At 39.5% G+C, this 21,565-nt stretch overlaps 1 protein-coding gene across 2 annotated transcripts in view; it reads right to left on the reverse strand.

Moving 5' to 3' along the window:
• LOC126353939 (intraflagellar transport protein 122 homolog) overlaps positions 1–21,565 on the reverse strand; it is a 247,092-nt gene that overhangs the window by 127,340 nt on the left and 98,187 nt on the right. For both annotated transcript variants that reach the window (XR_007565246.1, XM_050003221.1), the window contains exons 12-13: positions 10,699–10,817; positions 3,078–3,231 (exon numbers count right to left, since the gene is read on the reverse strand). Coding sequence is in view for 1 of the 2 variants with exons in the window: in XM_050003221.1 (XP_049859178.1) it covers positions 3,078–3,231; positions 10,699–10,817 (273 nt within the window). In the remaining variant the exon portion in view is untranslated. The remainder of the gene's footprint in view (positions 1–3,077; positions 3,232–10,698; positions 10,818–21,565) is intronic.

Below are 21,565 nucleotides of genomic sequence, written 5' to 3' on the forward strand. Positions count from 1 at the left end.
TCTGTGGTTGCTGGTTTCGCTGCGAGCGTTGCGGCCCAACGCGACGTTGTTTACGCGAGTGAACCGCCGCCACATCTTCGTTCTCCTGTGCAACAGGCAAATTGTCCTTGTCGAGAGTTGACTGTACAGCGCCTACATCACACCACGCGTCTATTTGCGCGCCAGCAGCGTGAGACACTTCAAAGGATTGAGCGATGCTTAGAACTTCCGACAACGACGGGTTTGGCAGTTGTAGGGCACGTTGCCGAACTTCTTTATCAGGAGCAAGCCGTAGAATAGCATCCCTAACCATTGAATCCGCATAAGACTCGTGATGAGTGTCCGTGACAAACTGACATTTCCTACTCAGGCCATGTAGTTCCGCCGCCCAAGCCCGGTAAGATTGATGGGGCTGTTTACGACACCGGTAGAACGCCACGCGGGCGGCAACGACGTGGATGTTTGTTCGATAATAGGCAGACAATAAGTCACACATTTCTTGGAAGGACAGGGAGGCTGGTTCCCGCAGAGGGGCTAACTGAGATAGCAGCTGATAGACCCGAGGGGAAATCCAAGATAGAAATAACGACTTACACATAGGAGCGTCGACAACGCCGAAAGCCAAGAAGTGTTGCCGCAAACGCTTCTCATAATTCTCCCAGTCTTCAGCGGCCTCGTCGTAATGAGGGAATGGAGGCGGAGAAGAGGAAGACAGACGATGAGTAAGCGACGTCGACAACGCCTGAATCGCTGCCGTCAGCTGTGTTTGTTGTTCAATGAGCGCTTGCATAAGCTGTTCCATGTCTGCCCCGTCACGAACACGCAAATCCACAATGCGGTGAAAATATCCCGACCTCGTCGCCAAAAAGTGTTATAACCTTTAATCACAATAATTGCGTGGATTTTCACACTCTCTCTTAGAAACAATAGCAGATCACATGATTACAACTCAGTCTCTCGTATTCGACTGCTGTGCCATGACATGCGGCCGGTGCCGTTCATAGCTAGGTGGCGCTCCCGCGCTCATCTGATTTGCGGAGCGCCTCTATCGCCGTTTGTGCGTACTGTCGTGGCGGCACTGTTAAATGTCGTGGCACTATCACAACAGTATGTATGCACAAGTTGAAGTGGAATGTTATCCTCTATCAACTCCATACGAGCTCTTTGAAAAATGAGGCTATACAGCACTTGATACAGTAAAATGGCTTCCCAGAGGTATATTTTCAAATTCCCTTGGTTGCAGCATCACAAGCATACCTAATGCTCAGCCAGTCTCCACTGGTTTTGAGTGTAAATCACCTTTACAAAATCTAGGAACTTAACATAGATATTAAAAACAACTCAAGTTATATGTGCATTTTAAAATACTCAATGTTGAAAGTGAAAAGTGATCTAAAAATAACATCCCCCATTATTTAGGTTGTGTGTGTGTGTGTGTGTGTGTGTGTGTGTGTGTGTGTGTGTGTGGTTTTGTGGAGGCACATCTGAGAAGTGCTTTTGTGCGTGCATGTTTGTGTTTTTCTGACAACAAGCAAATGCACCTTGTTTGTGCACTTAACTGCTATTCAACACTTCTTCCATGCACCAAGTAATTTTCTATCCTCAGAGCATTATTTATGTTGTTCTTAAAATACCCTCTTGCGTTGCAGACATTTTTAAAACACTGACATCAAGAAGTGGCTTAATAATATGAAGTAATGTACAGGAATTGCTGGTATTCATACTTTAGAGTTATCACTAATTTTGGCATGACTGAATAAAATAACAACACTGATACAGCGAATGTAAGAGATTGTGGAAGCAGGTTAGACAAGAGCCAACCAGGCGCAGTTACGTCTGCTGATATGGCAGATATTGTCTCCATGGGATCAAGAGGGTTACTACATGCTACAGCAGCAAGCAGAAGTGTAATAGCAATGACATTGCAGGAAGGCAGAGCTGCTGCATTATGTGTGACCTGATTGCTTCACATCCAAGCCTTGGTTCTTTTGTGACTTACATGACAGAAACCTATGCTTCAGCAAAGCAAGGATGGGAAAAGCCTGTAGAAATACTTTTAGTTTCTAATCTGAGGGTAACACAGTCTGCCAGCCATAAGTAACACGAGGGACCTATGATAGTCTACACGGATCAACAAATCGCCTCCACTGTAGGATTTTCTTATTATTCTTTCTTTTTGTTTTCCATGTTATCTGTAAACAGTGCGAAACTCATTTGTTTCCTTGCTTGGTCACTTGTTTAGATTGTTGTCATGGTGAAGTCCGGATTGTGCCTTTGCTAGCTGCCACCCTGCGTTGACACCGAGACCAATGCTGTGGCCTATTGTAGTGTATTAAGTAAAAAGTGAATGTTGTAACAATGTGTTCATGCTTACACATGGGATACTTCCCAGCCTTTCATTCACCACCCCACTCTCACACCACCCAGGACTGTGTGCTGTTGGTTTCCCGATGCTAGCAACTCAGTTCTACCATTCATTGTAGTGGCCACCCACCCCTGGCCATTTCAGCACTTAACCAATAAGTCACCTGGCTTCGGATCAAAATCATCTACTATTCTTTAACTTTTTGATATATTGTATCTGAGAAGAACTCATTCCATTGTGTGTTTCATTCCACTGGTCACATTCCTCAGTTTTTGGTCACTCAATTGCATCAGCAATGTAGGTCTGTTAAACTGCCCCCTCCAGATTTCTACAATGCCTGGTTTCTTTTACATTCTTTTATTTCAAACATAAGAAACTCTCTTTCCCAAGAGAATAAGACTTCCAGCAACTATTCCTGTAGATTATCTGACAGTTCACATCAGCATACTGCGACTATGTAAATGCTTCTTAATGCAATTTTTAGTTGTGACACGTGTACTTTTCTACGTGTTCAAAAATGATTCAACTTACAGTTATTACCTGCCAAAAATATCTATATAGTTAGAACATACTACACTTTCCACATTTTACAATGTGCATTTGAATGACATATGGCACATTTGGATATGTGACAGAATTTGCATTTTTATTATTACTATTAATATTATTAGTATCATCAGAAGTAGTAAGAATAGAAAAGCTGTTATTAATAGCAGAGTAGTTTCATGGTTACCTGTATGTCACTTATTAGCTCAAGATATTTCAAATCTTTTTTCCGCACAAATGCATGTTTTGCAACATCAAGATCCAGACCTTCTAAAGCAGCATGACCAAGCGCTTCCCAATCTGTGTCAGTAACTCCCAGGCATGCCACGTGGTAAGCCTCACTGCCAATAATAAAAAGAATTAAATCCTTCTGATGCTTATCTATATATACAATCATTCACAGTGAATGACAAATGCCTATTTTAGTAATAGGGTGTGGAAGTCACAATGACAGTCAAGTTGACATAAATGTATAAAAAGTGACAAAAAATCTTGAGCTTTTAGAATGAATGAGATCCTTTACGTATGCACACGCAAATAATATTTTAATTTTAAGAAGTGTAATCTTTGTTGACTATTTTTTGGCACTTATTCCTACTTGACTACATACCTCAATTTTTATTGGCATTTCTTTTCCTTTTTTAGTGTAGCTAACTTATATTCCTATTTGTAACTATTTTCCTTGCATTTTTAAATTTTACACATATACCATACATTCCTTGAACAAAAAAACGTGAACAGTGGTTGGAAATGCACAGGTAAACAAGTCTACCAGAAGGACAGCAGAAGTGATCCGAAAAACTGCTGTCCTATTTCATTAACATCCATCTGCAGTAGCAGCTCAGGGCATATTCTGCACTTGAACATAATGAGGTATCTGAAACAGAATGGCCTCTCCCATGGCAAACAGTATACACTCACTAAACATTAGTCAATGTGAAACTCTCACACGACATCATGAAAGCCAAGAATCAAGGCAAACAATTATATGCAGTATGTCTTTACTTCAGCCAAGCATTCGACTCATTCAATGCTACACCAATACTAATTATTGAAGTGATATCATATGGGGTATTAAAATAATTTGTGACTGGTATGGAGGATGTAGTATGTCATCGTAGATCTAGATGATGATAGACATACTAGTAACTACTCAGATGTGCCCCAGGGAAATGTGTTGGGTCATTGCTGCACATGCTGTGTGTTAACAAACTTGCAGACAATTATAATGGGAACCTCAGGCTTCTCAGAGATGATGCAGTATCCTATGACTACAATCTGGAGAAAGAAAAATGGCATTCTATGGATCGGAGCGTGGAATGTCAGATCCCATAATCAGGCAGGTAGGTTAGAAAATTTAAAAAGGGAAATGGACAGGTTAAAGTTAGATATAGTGGGACTTAAAGAAGTTTGGTGGCTGGAGGAACAAGACTTCTGGTCAGGTGAATATAGGGTTATAATTACAAGACCAAATAGGGGTAATGCAGGAGTAGGTTTAATAACGAATAGGGAAATACAAATGCGGGTAAGCTACTACAAACAGCATAGTGAACGTATTATCGTGGCCAAGATAGGTACGAAGCCCACATCTCATACAGTAGCACAAGTTTACATGCCAACTAGCTCCGCAGATGACGAAGAGATTGATGAAATGTATGATGAGAAAAAAGAAATTATTCAGATAGTGACGGGAGACGAAAATTTAATAGTCATGGGCGACTGGCATTTGTTAGTAGGAAAAGGAAGAGAAGGAAACATAGTAGGTGAATGTGGATTGAGGGGAAGAAATGAAAGAGGAAGTCGCCTGGTAGAATTTTGCACAGAACATAACTTAATCATAGCCAACACTTGGTTCAAGAATCATAAAAGAAAGTTGTATACATGGAAGAAGCCTGGAGATACTGAAGGTTTCAGATAGATTATATAATGGTAAGACAGAGATTCAGGAACCAGGTTTTAAATTGTGAGACTTTTCCAGGGGCAGATGTGGACTCTGACCACAATCTACTGGTTATGAACTGTAGATTAAAACTGAAGAAACTGCAAAATGTGGGAATTTAAGGAGATGGGACCTGGATAAACTGACTAAACCAGAGGTTGTACAGAGCTTCAGGGAGAGCATAAGGGAACTATTGACAGGAATGACGGAAAGAAATACAGTAGAAGAAGAATAGGTAGCTCTGAGGGATGAAGTAGTGCAGGCAGCAGAGGATCAAGTAGGTAAACAGACTAGGGCAAGTAGAAATCCTTGGGTAACAGAAGAAATATTGAATTTAATTGATGAAAGGAGAAAACATAAAAATGCAGTAAAAGAAGCAGGCAAAAAGGAATACAAACATCTCAAAAATGAGATCGACAGGAAGTGCAAAATGGCTAAGCAGGTATAGCTAGAGGACAAATGTAAGGATGTGGAGGCTTATCTCACTAGGGGTAAGATAGATACAGCCTACAGGAAAATTAAAGAGACCTTTGGAGAAAAGAGAACCACTCGCATGAATATCAAGAGCTCAGATGGAAACCAAGTTCTAAGCAAAGAAGGGAAATCAGAAAGGTGGAAGGAGTATATAGAGGGTCTATACAAGGGCGATGTTCTTAAGGACAATATTATAGAAATGGAAGAGAATGTGGATGTAGATGAAGATGAAATGGGAGATACGATACTGCGTGAAGAGTTTGACAGAGCACTGAAAGACCTAAGTCGAAACAAGGCCCTGGGAGCAGACAACATTCCATTGAACTACTAACAGCCTTGGGAGAGCCAGTCCTGACAAAACTCTACCATCTGGTGAGCAAGATGTACGAGACAGGTGAAATACCCTCAGACTTCAAGAAGAATACAATAATTACAATCCCAAAGAAAGCAGGTGCTGACAGATGTGAAAATTACCGAACTATCAATTTAATAAGCCACTGCTGCAAAATACAAACATGAATTCTTTACAGATGAATAGATAAACTGGTAGAAGCCGATCTCGGGGAAGATCAGTTTGGATTCCATAGAAATATTGGAACACGTGAGGCAATACTGAACCTACGAATTATCTTAGAAAAAAGATTAAGGAAAGGCAAACCTATGTTTCGAACGTTTGTAGACTAAGAGAAAGCTTTTGACAATGTTGACTGGAATACGCTCTTTCAGATTCTGAAGGTGGCAGGGGTAAAATGTTGTTGTTGTTGTTGTGGTCTTCAGTCCTGAGACTGGTTTGATGCAGCTCTCCATGCTACTCTATCCTGTGCAAGCTTCTTCATCTCCCAGTACCTACTGCAACCTACATCCTTCTGAATCTGCTTAGTGTACTCATCTCTCGGTCTCCCTCTACGATTTTTCCCCTCCACACTGCCCTCCAACGCTAAATTTGTGATCCCTTGATGCCTCAAAACATGTCCTACCAACCAATCCCTTCTTCTAGTCAAGTTGTGCCACAAACTTCTCTTCTCCCCAATCCTATTCAATACCTCCTCATTAGTTACGTGATCTATCCACCTTATCTTCAGTATTCTTCTGTAGCACCACATTTCGAAAGCTTCTATTCTCTTCTTGTCCAAACTAGTTATCGTCCATGTTTCACTTCCATACAGGCTACACTCCAAACAAATATTTTCAGAAATGACTTCCTGACACTTAAATCTATATTCGATGTTAACAAATTTCTCTTCTTCAGAAACGCTTTCCTTGCCATTGCCAGTCTACATTTTATATCCTCTCTACTTCGACCATCATCAGTTATTTTACTTCCTAAATAGCAAAACTCCTTTACTACTTTAAGTGTCTCATTTCCTAATTTAATTCCCTCAGCATCACCCGATTTAATTGGACTACATTCCATTATCCTCGTTTTGCTTTTGTTGATGTTCATCTTATATCCTCCTTTCAAGACACTGTCCATTCCGTTCAAGTGCTCTTCCAAGTCCTTTGCCGTCTCTGACAGAATTACAATGTCATCGGCGAACCTCAAAGTTTTTACTTCGTCTCCATGAATTTTAATACCTACTCCAAATTTTTCTTTTGTTTCCTTTACTGCTTGCTCAATATACAGATTGAATAACATCGGGGAGAGGCTACAACCCTGTCTCACTCCTTTCCCAACCACTGCTTCCCTTTCATGCCCCTCGACTCTTATGACTGCCATCTGGTTTCTGTACAAATTGTAAATAGCCTTTCTCTCCCTGTATTTTACCCCTGCCACCTTTAGAATTTGAAAAAGAGTATTCCAGTCAACATTGTCAAAAGCTTTCTCTAAGTCTACAAATGCTAGAAACGTAGGTTTGCCTTTTCTTAATCTTTCTTCTAAGATAAGTCGTAAGGTCAGTATTGCCTCACGTGTTCCAACATTTCGACGGAATCCAAACTGATCCTCCCCGAGGTCCGCATCTATCAGTTTTTCCATTCGTCTGTAAAGAATTCGCGTTAGTATTTTGCAGCTGTGACTTATTAAACTGATAGTTCGGTAATTTTCACATCTGTCAGCACCTGCTTTCTTTGGGATTGGAATTATTATATTCTTCTTGAAGTCTGAGGGTATTTGGCCTGTCTCATACATCTTGCTCACCAGCTGGTGGAGTTTTGTCATGACTGGCTCTCCCAAGGCCGTCAGTAGTTCTAATGGAATGTTGTCTACTCCGGGGGCCTTGTTCCGACTCAGGTCTTTCAGTGCTCTGTCAAACTCTTCACGCAATATCGTATCACCCATTTCGTCTTCATCTACATCCTCTTCCATTTCCATAATATTGTCCTCAAGTACATCACCCTTGTATAAACCTTCTATATACTCCTTCCACCTTTCTGCCTTCCCTTCTTTGCTTAGAACTGGGTTGCCATCTGAGCTCTTGATATTCATACACGTGGTTCTCTTCTCTCCAAAGGTCTCTTTAATTTTCCTGTAGGCAGTATCTATCTTACCCCTAGTGAGATAAGCCTCTACATCCTTACATTTATCCTCTAGCCATCCCTGTTTAGCCATTTTGCACTTCCTCTCGATCTCATTTTTGTATTCCTTTTTGCCTGCTTCATTTACTGCATTTTTATATTTTCTCCTTTCATCAATTAAATTCAATATTTCTTCTGTTACCCAAGGATTTCTAGCAGCCCTCGTCTTTTTACCTACTTTATCCTCTGCTGCCTTCACTACTTCATCCCTCAGAGCTACCCATTCTTCTTCTACTGTATTTCTTTCCCCTATTCCTGTCAATTGTTCCCTTATGCTCTCCCTGAAACTCTGTACAACCTCTGGTTCTTTCAGTTTATCCAGGTCCCATCTCCTTAATTTCCCACATTTTTGCAGGGGTAAAATACAGGGAGTGAAAGACTATTTACAATTTGTACAGAAACCAGATGGCAGTCATAAGAGTCGAGGGGCATGAAAGGGAAGCAGTGGTTGGGAAAGGAGTGAGACAGGGTTGTAGCCTCTCCCTGATGTTATTCAATCTGTATATTGAGCAAGCAGTAAAGGAAACAAAAGAAAAATTTGGAGTAGGTATTAAAATTCATGGAGACGAAGTAAAAACTTTGAGGTTCGCCGATGACATTGTAATTCTGTCAGAGACAGCAAAGGACCTGGAAGAGCAGCTCAACGGAATGGACAGTGTCTTGAAAGGACGATATAAGATGAACATCAACAAAAGCAAAACGAGAATAACGGAATGTAGTTGAATTAAATCGGGAGATGCTGCGGGAATTATATCAGGAAATGAGACGCTTAAAGTAGTAAATGGGTACTGCTATTTGGGGAGCAAAATAACTGATGATGGTCAAAGTAGAGAGGATATAAAATGTAGACTGGCAATGGCAAGGAACATTTCTGGAGAAATTTGTTAACATCGAGTATAGGTTTAAGAATCAGGAAGTTGTTTCTGAAAGAATTTGTATGTAGTGTAGCCATGTATGGAAGTGAAACATGGACGATAAATAGTTTAGACAAGAAGAGAGTAGAAGCTTTCGAAATGTGGTGCTACATAAGAATGTTGAAGATTAGATGGATAGATCACATAACTAATGAGGAGATATTGAATAGAATTGGAGAGAAGAGAAATTTGTGGCACAACTTGACTAGAAGAAGGGATCGGTTGATAGGACATATTCTGAGGCATCAAGGGATCACCAATTTAGTATTGTAGGGCAGCGTGGAGGGTAAAAATCGCAGAGGGAGACCAAGGTATGTATACACTAAACAGATTCAGAAGGATGTAGGTTGAAATAGGTACTGGGAGATGAAGAACCTTGCACAGGATAGAGTGGCATGGAGAGCTGCATCAAACCAGTCTCTAGAGTGAAGACCACAACAACAACAACAACAACAACATGACTACAATATATAGGAGTCCCTAATGGAATCAGCCAACTCACACAAATACCTGGGTGTAACAATTTGTTGTTGTTGTTGTTGTTGTGGTCTTCAGTCCTGAGACTGGTTTGATGCAGCTCTCCATGCGACTCTATCCTGTGCAAGCTTCTTCATCTCCCAATACGTACTGCAGCCTACATCCTTCTGAATCTGTTTAGTGTATTCCTCTCTTGGTCTCTCTCTACGATTTTTACTCTCCACGCTGCCTTCCAATACTAAATTGGTGATCCCTTGATGCCTCAGAACATGTCCTACCAACCGATCCCTTCTTCTTGTCAAGTTGTGCTACAAACTCCTCTTCTCCCCAGTCCTATTCAATACTTCCTCATTAGATACGCGATCTACCCATCTAATCTTCAGCATTCTTCTGTAGCACCAATTTGTAGCAACTATCTGTAGAGATACAAAATGGAATTATTACATAGGCTTGATTGTAGATAACGTGGGTGGCCTACTTTGGTTCACTGACAGGATAATGGAAAAATGCAGTCTACAAAGGAGACTTATACAAATCACTTGTGCATCCCACCTTACAATATTGCTCAAGTATGTGTAACAGGGGATACCGAATGTATAAAAAGAAGGGCCACACTAATGGTCACATGTTTGTTTAACTCATAGGAGAGCAACGCAGAAATGTTGGATAATGTGAATTGGCAATCTGTTGTATACAGACACAAATTATCCCATGGCTGCCTACTTACAAAGTTTCAGGAACCAGTATAGTGAAGAATCTAGGAGTATACTTGATACCCCTATGTTATGCTTCTACAGGGACTGTAAAGACTTGATTAGACAAATAACAGTGTGCACAGAGGCATCGGAGCAGTCATTCTTCCTGTATTCCATACACAAATGCAATGGGAAGAAATCCTTAAGTGGTAAAATGGTAAATACCCTATGACATGCATTCCACAGTGAATTGTAGGTTGTGTATACATGTAGACCTATAAAAGTTCAAGTCTCTAGTGGGTGTTCTGAGAGTTCTGTTAACAGGAAATAAATTTTGGTTCTTTATCTCTATCCGTAGGATAAATATTATAAATGAAATGAATTAACAGATGTGGGCCAGATCTCAGTGTCCAACAGGCAGTGCCCATTGGGCACTGAGAAAATGCCGCTCACCCATGAATTAATTCCCATCATGTACATTGGGAGAAACTGAAGAGTCTCAGAAATTATACAGTTACTATACATCAAATGGTTCAAATGGCTCTGAGCACTGTGGGACTTAACATCTATGGTCATCAGTCCCCTAGAACTTAGAACTACTTAAACCTAACTAACCTAAGGACATCACACAAGACCCAGCCATCAGGAGGCAGAGAAAATCCCTGACCCCGCTGGGAATCGAACCCAGGAACCCGGGCGTGGGAAGCGAGAACGCTACCGCACGACCACAAGATGCGGGCTACTATACATCCACCATTTACTTTGAAAATCAGTAAAAAAAAAAATGTAACTTACTAGTAAAGCTTTTTCTCAAGATACTGATACATAGGAGCAGACAAAGGCACTTCAACTGTTGACATTGTAGAAACATGGAGGCAAAATACTTTGGATCCACAAAGACCAACAACAAAACCCTGAAAAGAAATCAATTTATACATTAGAAAATGCTTGTTTCTCCATAGGAATTCAAAATAATATTAAAAAATAAAATTCTAAATCAATTTCAGTCAGTTAAACTGCCAAACACAGCACAATATTAAACAGTGGAAAAGTTGACCACAACACAAAATAGTAGGTGATTTAATGTTCTATAACTAATCACTAGAGTGGGGGAGGACAGGAATGGTGTCGTAAACTGGCACGGCGAAGAACAGGCTGGTAGATTAAGTTAGTATACCTGCAGTTTGGAGTGCAAAGGGATATATGAATGACATATTTTTAAGTAAAAATTTGTCTGCTTCTTCATACGTAATGACTAGAGACTGGAGTATATGCATCATAAAAACCTTAAAATATGCATGAAAAGTGTCAAAATATGGAAGATCAAATAATTAAAACAACATGGTAGTTACTGTGTGCATTATATCTCAAAGTGAAACCTGTGCATTTCAATTACGCAAAAAATCCTTAAATTTAGAATGCTGTTCTCATTTTCTGAATAATGTCTGGTACGCATTAGGACGGGGGCCTTTCTGGGATTTTTTCTAAAAATTTGCAAAATGGTGAGCATTGTTGTAGGTAACAAACAGATGTGATGCGAGTGAGTCGAGCAAAAAAATCGATATGTACAGGACCAACTTCGAGATATATTGCATGCAGGGGGGCATGATCAAAAACTCCATAATATTTTATTTAAAAAACAACACACAATGATGAATTTTTCAAACAGCATTAACTTTTAATTAATGCTATTGGACCAAAGCATCATTTACAATTTACTTCACATTTTTCTACTATTGTCAATATTAACAACCAAATACTGTTCCAAATGTTCGGTAGTAAAATTGAATCTCTGATCACTCAAAACAATTTTATAAGCAGAAAAGGACTATTCTACATAAACTACGGTAACTGGGCAGTATTTGAATTTGGATGCTATTTTGGCACTTTTTGTTTCTGGTAAAAGTTCACCTTTCCCATTAATAAAACTATAAATCTGGCACAAGAGTTCAAAGCCTGGATTATTGTTGAAAGTGTTTTCAAATTTTTCTTTAATTTTTCTTGGGAATACCTCTGGCAATGAGAAGTTCACAAGAATAATTTTCTTCATTAATTGAACAGATTCATTCAACGCCAAACATTGAGTTTCAAGCTTTTTAATACTTGCAGATATATGGGAAAAATGAGTGCTAATCACAGCCATGTCTTTTTTAATACCATAATCATTAAAAGATCCCTTGCACTGGCAAACTGCTAAAGCCTCTGCACTATCGAAGTCATTTACTATCCCTCTAATGGACTCGAAATGTTCACTGTAAAACAACACAGCTTTTAACCATGTTTGGGAGGTAAAGGCACATTCGGTTGTTTTTCTTTGTAGGTCTTTATGTGAGCAGGAGCCTTTAGACACACTTTCTTTGTGGATGAAATCATTTTATTTACATTCGCAAATATGGAATGTGCTTCTTCAGCAAGGCGATGTACTCCATGAGCAAAGCATGTCATGTTGATCAAATTGGGACGAAATACTCGGAGGACTTTTCCCGCTTTGATCATATAGAGAGCAGCATCTGAAATAAACACAAACACCCTTTCACCTGCAGAAGATTCTGGAAATATTTTTCTAATACCATCATTTACAAATCTGACGATCGTAGAATGATTTACATTTTCAAGTTCTTTGCAAGCTGCGAAATAGGAAGAAGGAGGCTCTTCTTTGAAAGAACTAACAATAAAGTTTGCAATTGTCTGTAGATTCATGAGCTGAAATCCAGATAATGCTGTCCTTGGTTCACTTCGTATTTCTTCCAGAACATTTATGTAAATTGTCAGTATGTAGCTTTTACGCAATGTTGATTCATCTGGTATATTTTAATTTAAGTAATATTTGTGCAGGAAGCCTTCGAGGATAGAGTTTGTAAGCTTGAGAAGAGGAATGTTACTTGCAATGAATGCTTCAAACAGATCCATGTTAAACTGACATGTTTGGTTACCTTTGGACATATCCCTGCTACTGCAACCTGCTGTTGTCAGAAGTTATTGTCATGGTCCTTTCTTCTGCATTCTTGTGTTATGAAGACTTGTCTTGACATGCTGGTCTATTTGAAATTTTTTTTTTTTGCGCAAAACGTGTTTCTCACAAACTCGACAATATAAAACAATTCTGTCATGTGTAAATGTTCCAGGATGGGCAGCTGTCCATGAAACAACATTTCTTTCTTCGGAAGGCATAGTGCACAAAACGTTACACACAACACGTTGTACACAAGTCCAACTGTGTACAAGTAAAAAGAAAGCTAAACTGAAACAATGGGCATGCGACTAAAAGCTTGCACAGTTTATTTCATTGTTGCCGATGCCTAGGGTATGGCAGTGGAGGGGATTAACCAGGGGCATGGGTGCAGGACTACTGACTCTCTCTGTCTGTTCCTGTTCCTCTTCTATAATGATTTTGCTAGGCAGTGGCCTCTCAGCGATTGGTCGCAGTTTTAGGTCACGGACAATCTGTAAGACGTCAAATCTAGATCGAGCTAGAGATTGCCCATTTAAATTTTTAAAATACTGTAAACATAGAATGAAAATATGCATCGTCCCTAGTTTCTAGCTAAAACGTGCAATAGCCAGTGAAAAGGAGCCAAATAAGCAAATGCATATGCAACATGCAGATGCATACAATGCAGTCTCTAGTAATCACACTTCACAGACTTTATTGAAAGGAGATTTAATGGGCACCTATGTAGTGTCAAGAAGAAAAGAAGTTTGTCGAACTTGCTCAGACAACTTTTGTCCATAGGTGGAAGGTTACACATTAATATTCCAGTCTTCTTCTTCCGTCATGCATTAGGATTTCCCTTAGCCTGTTGCAGCTACATCTGGTCCTTCCATTGTTTTGCAGGTCTTCCAATGCATCTTTTACCTTGTGGAGTATATCGCCAAAAATGTAGTGGTAATCATGATTTGTCTATTCGTAACAGATGGTACATCCATTTTTGTCGGTCTTCATCAATCTTACAGTTTATATCGAAAATATTTAATTCCTTCCTGACATCTGTATTTCTTTTGTAGTCTAGCTTGGTGTATCCTGCTATGTAACTGATGAATTTCATTTCATTGGCTTGTAATCTTATTTTATCTTTCGATTCACTTCCATGTACCAGTGTTGGTACAGGCACAACCTTATAAAATTTTACACATGTTTCTCTTCTTGCTTTACATTGGGGGGTGGGGGTGGGGGGGGGGGGGGGGAAGGCTATTCTGATGGTGCCATTTAAGTAGATAAATTTCTCAAATTGATCTTTTTGATCTAGTCTCCCCTGTATGACAGCATGGTTCCTAGAAATTTGAATCTATCTACTTGCTCTATAATCTTGTTGTCAATAATTTTTTTTGTTCTTCCTGGATTTTTTCCACAGAATGCCATGGATTTTGTTTTTTGTATTGATACTGACATATTACATGTCTGGCATGTTTGGTATAGTTCATAGGCAGCTCTCTGCAGTCCATCTTCATTAGTCGACATTAACACTTGGTCATCTGCGAATAACAAAGTCATAATGTAATCTTTTTAGTTGAAGTTGTATGTATAGTTCTTCAGTTTCATTCTCCACAGCCATATAATGTTGTCAATGTATGTATTAAAAAGCAGTGGAGAGAGGCTGCAACCTTGTCTAACTCCTAAATTAATAACCTTTGTTGTTTCTTCATTATCCCCAATTATTTGGATTCTTGTATTACCATATATCTTTTGAACTACGTGTACAATGTGTATTGGTATACCTATTCTTATTAAAATTTTCCACAACAGCTGTCTATTTACTTCATAAAAAGCCTTTACATAATTGACAAAAAGGATGTGTGTTTCTTTATTGAATTCTTATGTTTTTCTATAATTTGCTGTAGCATAAATATGTTGGCTGTCCAGCTCCTCCCCTTTGTGAATCCATTTCGTTCTGCTGACAGCAGGCACTCCTTTATGGGTTTTAGTCTTTCGGTTATTATTCTAGCACAGATCTTATACACTGTATTTAATAGTGATATGCCACAATAATTTTCCAGTTTAAATCAAATTAAGGCTTTTAAAGTGTACTTCTAGGAGTGAGGTATGTTGTTGTTGTGGTCTTCAGTCCTGAGACTGGTTTGATGCAGCTCTCCATGCTACTCTATCCTGTGCAAGCTTCTTCATCTCCCAGTACCTAGTGCAACCTACATCCTTCTGAATCTGCTTAGTGTATTCATCTCTTGGTCTCCCTCTACGATTTTTACCCTCCACACTGCCCTCCAATACTAAATTGGTGATCCCTTGATGCCTCAGAACATGTCCTACCAACCGAACCCTTCTTCTGGTCAAGTTGTGCCACAAACTTATCTTCTCCCCCATCCTATTCAATACTTCCTCATTAGTTATGTGATCTACCCATCTAATCTTCAGCATTCTTCTGTAGCACCACATTTTGAAAGCTTCTATTCTCTTCTTGTCCAGATCACTTATAGTCCATGATTCACTTCCATACATGGCTACACTCCATACAAATACTTTCGGAAACAACTTCCTGACACTTAAATCTATACTCGATGTCAACAAATTTCTCTTCTTCAGAAATGCTTTCCTTGCCATTGCCAGTCTACATTCTATATCCTCTTTACTTCGACCATCATCAGTTATTTTGCTCCCCAAATAGCAAAACTCCTTCACTACTTTAAGTGTCTCATTTCCTAATCTAATTCCCTCAGCAGCACCCGACTTAATTCGACTACATTCCATTATCCTCGTTTTGCTTTTGTTGATGTTCATCTTATATCCTCCTTTCAAGACACTATCGATTCCATTCAACTTCTCTTCCAAGTCCTTTGCTGTCTCTGACAGGATTACGATGTCATCGGCGAACCTCAAAGTTTTTACTTCTTCTCCATGGATTTTAATGCCTACCCCGAATTTTTCTTTTGTTTCCTTTACTGCTTGCTCTATATAGAGATTCAATAACATCGGGGAGAGGCTACAACCCTATCTTACTCCCTTCCCAACAACTGCTTTCCTTTCATGTCCCTCGACTCTTATAACTGCCATCTGGTTTCTGTACAAATTGTAAATAGCCTTTCGCTCCCTGTATTTTACCCCTGACACCTTTAGAATTTGGAAGAGAGTATTCCAGTCAACATTGTCAAAAGCTTTCTCTAAGTCTACGAATGCTAGAAACGTAGGTTTGCCTTTCCTTAATCTTTCTTCTAAGATAAGTCGTAAGGTCAGTATTGCCTCACGTTTTCCAACATTTCTACGGAATCCAAACTGATCTTCCCCGAGGTCGGCTTCTACTAGTTTTTCCATTCGTCTGTAAAGAATTCGTGTTAGTATTTTGCAGCTTAGGCTTATTAAACTTATTGTTCGGTAATTTTCACATCTGTCAACACCTACTTTCTTCGGGATTGGAATTACTATATTCTTCTTGAAGTCTGTGGGTATTTCGCCTGTTTTATACATCTTGTTCACCATATGGTAGAGTTTTGTCAGGACTGGCTGTCCCAAGGCCGTCAGTAGTTCCAATGGAACGTTGTCTACTCCGGGGGCCTTGTTTCGGCTCAGGTCTTTCAGTGCTCTGTCAAACTCTTCACGCAGTATCGTATCTCACATTTCATCTTCATCCACATCCTCTTCCATTTCCATAATATTGTCCTCAAGTACATCGCCCTTGTATAGACCCTCTATATACTCCTTCCACCTTCTGCTTTCCCTTCTTTGTGTAGAACTGGGTTTCCATCTGAGCTCTTGATGTTCATACAAGTGGTTCTCTTTTCTCCAAAGGTCTCTTTAATTTTCCTGTAGGCAGTATCTATCTTACCCCTAGTGAGATAAGCCTCTACATCCTTACATTTGTCCTCTAGCCATCCCTGCTTAGCCATTTTGCACTTCCTGTCGACCTCATTTTTGAGACGTTTGTATTCCTTTTTGCCTGCTTCATTTACTGTATTTTTATATTTTCTCCTTTCATCAATTAAATTCAATATTTCTTCTGTTACCCAAGGATTTCTATTAGCCCTCGTCTTTTTACCTACTTGATTATCTGCTGCCTTCACTACCTCATCCCTCAAAGCTACCCATTCTTCTTCTACTGTATTTGTTTCCCCCATTCCTGTCAATTGTTCCCTTACGCTCTCCCTGAAACTCTGTACAACCTCTGGTTCTTTCAGTTTATCCAGGTCATATCTCCTTAAGTTCCCTCCTTTTTGCAGTTTCTTCAGTTTTAATCTACAGGTCATAACCAATAGATTGTGGTCAGAGTCCACATCTGACCCTGGAAATGTCTTACAATTTAAAACCTGGTTCCTAAATCTCTGTCTTACCATTATATAATCTATCTGATACCTTTTAGTACCTCCAGGGTTCTTCCATGCATACAACCTTCTTTCATGATTCTTAAACCAAGTATTAGCTATGATTAGATTGTGCTCTGTGCAAAATTCTACCAAGCGGGTTCCTCTTTCATTTCTTAGCCCCAATCCATATTCACCTACTACATTTCCTTCTCTCCCGTTTCCTACTGCCGAATTCCAGTCACCCATGACTATTAAATTTTCATCACCCTTTACTATCTGAATAATTTCTTTTATTTCATCATACATTTCTTCAATTTCTTCGTCATCTGCAGAGCTAGTTGGCATATAAACGTGTACTACTGTAGTAGGTGTGGGCTTCGTATCTATCTTGGCCACAATAATGCGTTCACTATGCTGTTTGTAGTAGCTTACCCGCATTCTTATTTTCCTATTCATTATTAAACCTACTCCTGCATTACCCCTATTTGATTTTGTGTTTATAACCCTGTAGTCACCTGACCAGAAGTCTTGTTCCTCCTGCCACCGAACTTCACTAATTCCCACTATATCTAACTTCAACCTATCCATTTCCCTTTTTAAATTTTCTAACCTACCTGCCTGATTAAGGGATCTGATATTCCACGCTCCGATCCATAGAACGCCAGTTTTCTTTCTGCTGATAACGACACCCTCTTGAGTAGTCCCCGCCCGGAGATCCGAATGCGGGACTATTTTACCTCCGGAATATTTTACCCAAGAGGACGCCATCATCATTTAATCATACAGTAAAGCTGCATGCCCTCGGGAAAAATTACGGCCGTAGTTTCCCCTTGCTTTCAGCCGTTCGCAGTACCAGCACAGCAAGACCATTTTGGTTATTGTTACAAGGCCAGATCAGTCAATCATCCAGACTGTTGCCCTTGCAACTACTGAAGAGGCTGCTGCCCCTCTTCAGGAACCACACATTTGTCTGGCCTCTCAACAGATACCCCTCCGTTGTGGTTGCACCTACGGTACGGCTATCTGTATCGCTGAGGCACGCAAGCCTCCCCACCAACGGCAAGGTCCATGGTTCATGGGGGGGGGGGGGGGGGGGGCAGTGAGGTATAGGCCATTGAAACAATAGGTGCCCATCATTATTCCTTGTAGCATGGTGAAAACTTTCCATTCCTAAATTAGACAAGCTGTTCCGTAACCAGCTTCTTTCTTGGACAGCTAAGATTTCTTGATTTGTGGAGAAAAATATCTATAATGAGTTTGTTTGTGTGGCCATCATCCGCAGCAAGCACAGAAATATCTGTTTTGTAAATGGAAATGCCTTCTCTTGCTGCACTGTGTTTTATTTTCCCAGATGCATTTCACCTTAAGGCATCATCAGTGAGATCTATAATGATACAGGTACGATACACTTTTGTTTTGATAAGTATTATTCATAGCTTATAAAACAGTTCACTGCTTGCTTTTTACATAAATAAGTGATTAATTATGGCTCTTCCTGTTTTTAGTCGGAAGCGGTGTTTCCTCTTATCTAGTTGCATGGTGGTTGTACTGCCACTCTGCTTACAAAACATTAAGCATGTTTTTTGTGTTTCGAACATTCTTCTCCCACTTTTCATTTTGTTTGCACATGTTGTTTTGATGCATTATCAGTATTCTGTCACTAGTATATACATAACACTAATACTGACATAACTACTTTAAGTTCACTATATATATTATTATTATGATAAGAGTCCTCTGTTGTAGTGCTACTCTATTTTTATCTGTTAGTGTAAACAATGAGTTGTTTGTATATGTACTTGATCATTCAACAAGCTTTTCTTTTCTGCTTTGGTTTTCTGTATGTGGTAAATTTTCTTGCAGGGTTGGGGGGTATTTTTTATTGTTGATTCTAATTATTTTCATGTATTCTTCTCTACTGGTTGGTTTGTTATTGTGTTCTCTTAGTTGTTCTGCAAATAGAGAGTGGTTTGCCCCATACTTCCGGGCTCCCATCTGTTCTTTGTATCTGGCATCAAATGCTCTGCCTCTCTGTCCTATGTATCTGCCATCACAAGTGTTACACTGTAATTGATATATACCTGCTTTCTGCTATATATCTCCTTTTTTGTCAGTTTTGGAGTGTATTTTTCGATAGAATTGTCTGTTGTGTATGATATTTCTTCCCTGTCTTTTTAAAATGTTGGTTGATGTCAGATACAAAGAACACATGAGAGCCCGAAAGTATGGGACAAACCACTCCGCATTTGCAGAACAACTAAGAGAACAAAATCACAAACCAACCAGTAGAGAAGAAGATGTGAAAATAATTAGAATCAACAATAAAAAACACCTCCTAACCCTACAAGAAAATTACCACATACACAAAACCAAACAACTCATTGTTTGCACTAACAGATAAAATAATAAAGTAACACTACAACCGAGGACTATTATCATAATGATTATGATAATAATAATAATAATAATAATAATAATAATAAATCCCAATCCCCTTTTTACTCACCCATCCATGAACCTCTCCACAAAACATTTAAACCCCAACTCAAATCAAACACACACACACACACACACACACACACACACACACACAGATATATATACTAACAGAAATGAATAGATGTTAGTTTTCAGATTGGCGACATGTATGTGTATATAAACAAATCAAACAGTATGAGATACACAGTGAACTCAAAGGAGTTATGTCGATATTACTGTTATGTATATTCTCGGATCAAAACAACAGGTGCAAACGAAATGAAAAGTGGGAAGAAAAATGTTCAATAAACAAAAGCAAGCTTGTTGTTGTTGTTGTTGTTGTTGTTGTGGTCTTCAGTCCTGAGACTGGTTTGATGCAGCTCTCCATGCTACTCTATCCTGTGCAAGCTTCTTCATCTCCCAGTACCTAGTGCAACCTACATCCTTCTGAATCTGCTTAGTGTATTCATCTCTTGGTCTCCCTCTACGATTTTTACCCTCCACACTGCCCTCCAATACTAAATTGGTGATCCCTTGATGCCTCAGAACATGTCCTACCAACCGAACCCTTCTTCTGGTCAAGTTGTGCCACAAACTTATCTTCTCCCCCATCCTATTCAATACTTCCTCATTAGTTATGTGATCTACCCATCTAATCTTCAGCATTCTTCTGTAGCACCACATTTTGAAAGCTTCTATTCTCTTCTTGTCCAGATCACTTATAGTCCATGATTCACTTCCATACATGGCTACACTCCATACAAATACTTTCGGAAACAACTTCCTGACACTTAAATCTATACTCGATGTCAACAAATTTCTCTTCTTCAGAAATGCTTTCCTTGCCATTGCCAGTCTACATTTTATATACTCTCTACTTCAGCCATCATCAGTTATTTTGCTTCCCAAACAGCAAAACTCCTTTACTTCTTTAAGTGTCTCATTTCCTAATCTAATTCCCTTAGCATCACCCGACTTAATTTGATTACATTCCATTATCCTCATTTTGCTTTTGTTTATGTTCATCTTATATCCTCCTTTCAAGACACTGTCCATTCCGTTCAACTGCTCTTCCAAGTCCTTTGCTGTCTCTGACAGAATTACAATGTCATCAGTGAACCTCAAAGTTTTTCTTTTGTTTCCCTTACTGCTTGCTCAATATACAGATTGAATAACATCGGAGAGAGACTACAACCCTGTCTCACTTCCTTCCCAACCACTGCTTCACTTTCGTGCCCCTCGACTCTTATAACTGCCATCTGGTTTCTACAAATGCTGAAAACGTAGGTTTGCCTTTCCTTAATCTTTCTTCTAAGGTAAGTCGTAAGGTCAGTATTGCCTCACGTGTTCCAACATGTTTACGCAATCCAAACTGATCGTCCCCAAGGACGGACTCTACCAGTGTTTCCATTCATCTTTAAAGAATTCGTGTTAGTATTTTGCAGCTGTGACTTATTAAACTGATAGTTCAGTAATTTTCACATCTGTAAACACCTGTTTCTTTGGGATTGGAATTACTATGTTCTTCTTGAAGTCTGAGGGTATTTCGCCTGTCTCATACATCTTGCTCACCAGTTGGTAGAGTTTTGTCAGGACTGGCTCTCCCAAGGCCGTCAGTAGTTGATATGGTATGTTGTCTACTCCCGGGGCCTTGTTTCGACTCAGGTCTTTCAGTGCTCTGTCAAACTCTTCACGCAGTATCGTATCTCACATTTCATCTTCATCCACATCCTCTTCCATTTCCATAATATTGTCCTCAAGTACATCGCCCTTGTATAGACCCTCTATATACTCCTTCCACCTTTCTGATTTCTCTTCTTTGCTTAGAACTGGGTTTCCGTCTGAGCTCTTGATATTGATACAAGTGGGTCTCTTTTCTCCAAAGGTTTCTTTAATTTTCCTTAGGCAGTATATATCTTGCCCCTAGTGAGATAAG

This window comes from Schistocerca gregaria, chromosome 1 (genome assembly GCF_023897955.1).
Source record: "Schistocerca gregaria isolate iqSchGreg1 chromosome 1, iqSchGreg1.2, whole genome shotgun sequence".
Lineage (NCBI taxonomy): Eukaryota > Metazoa > Arthropoda > Insecta > Orthoptera > Acrididae > Schistocerca > Schistocerca gregaria.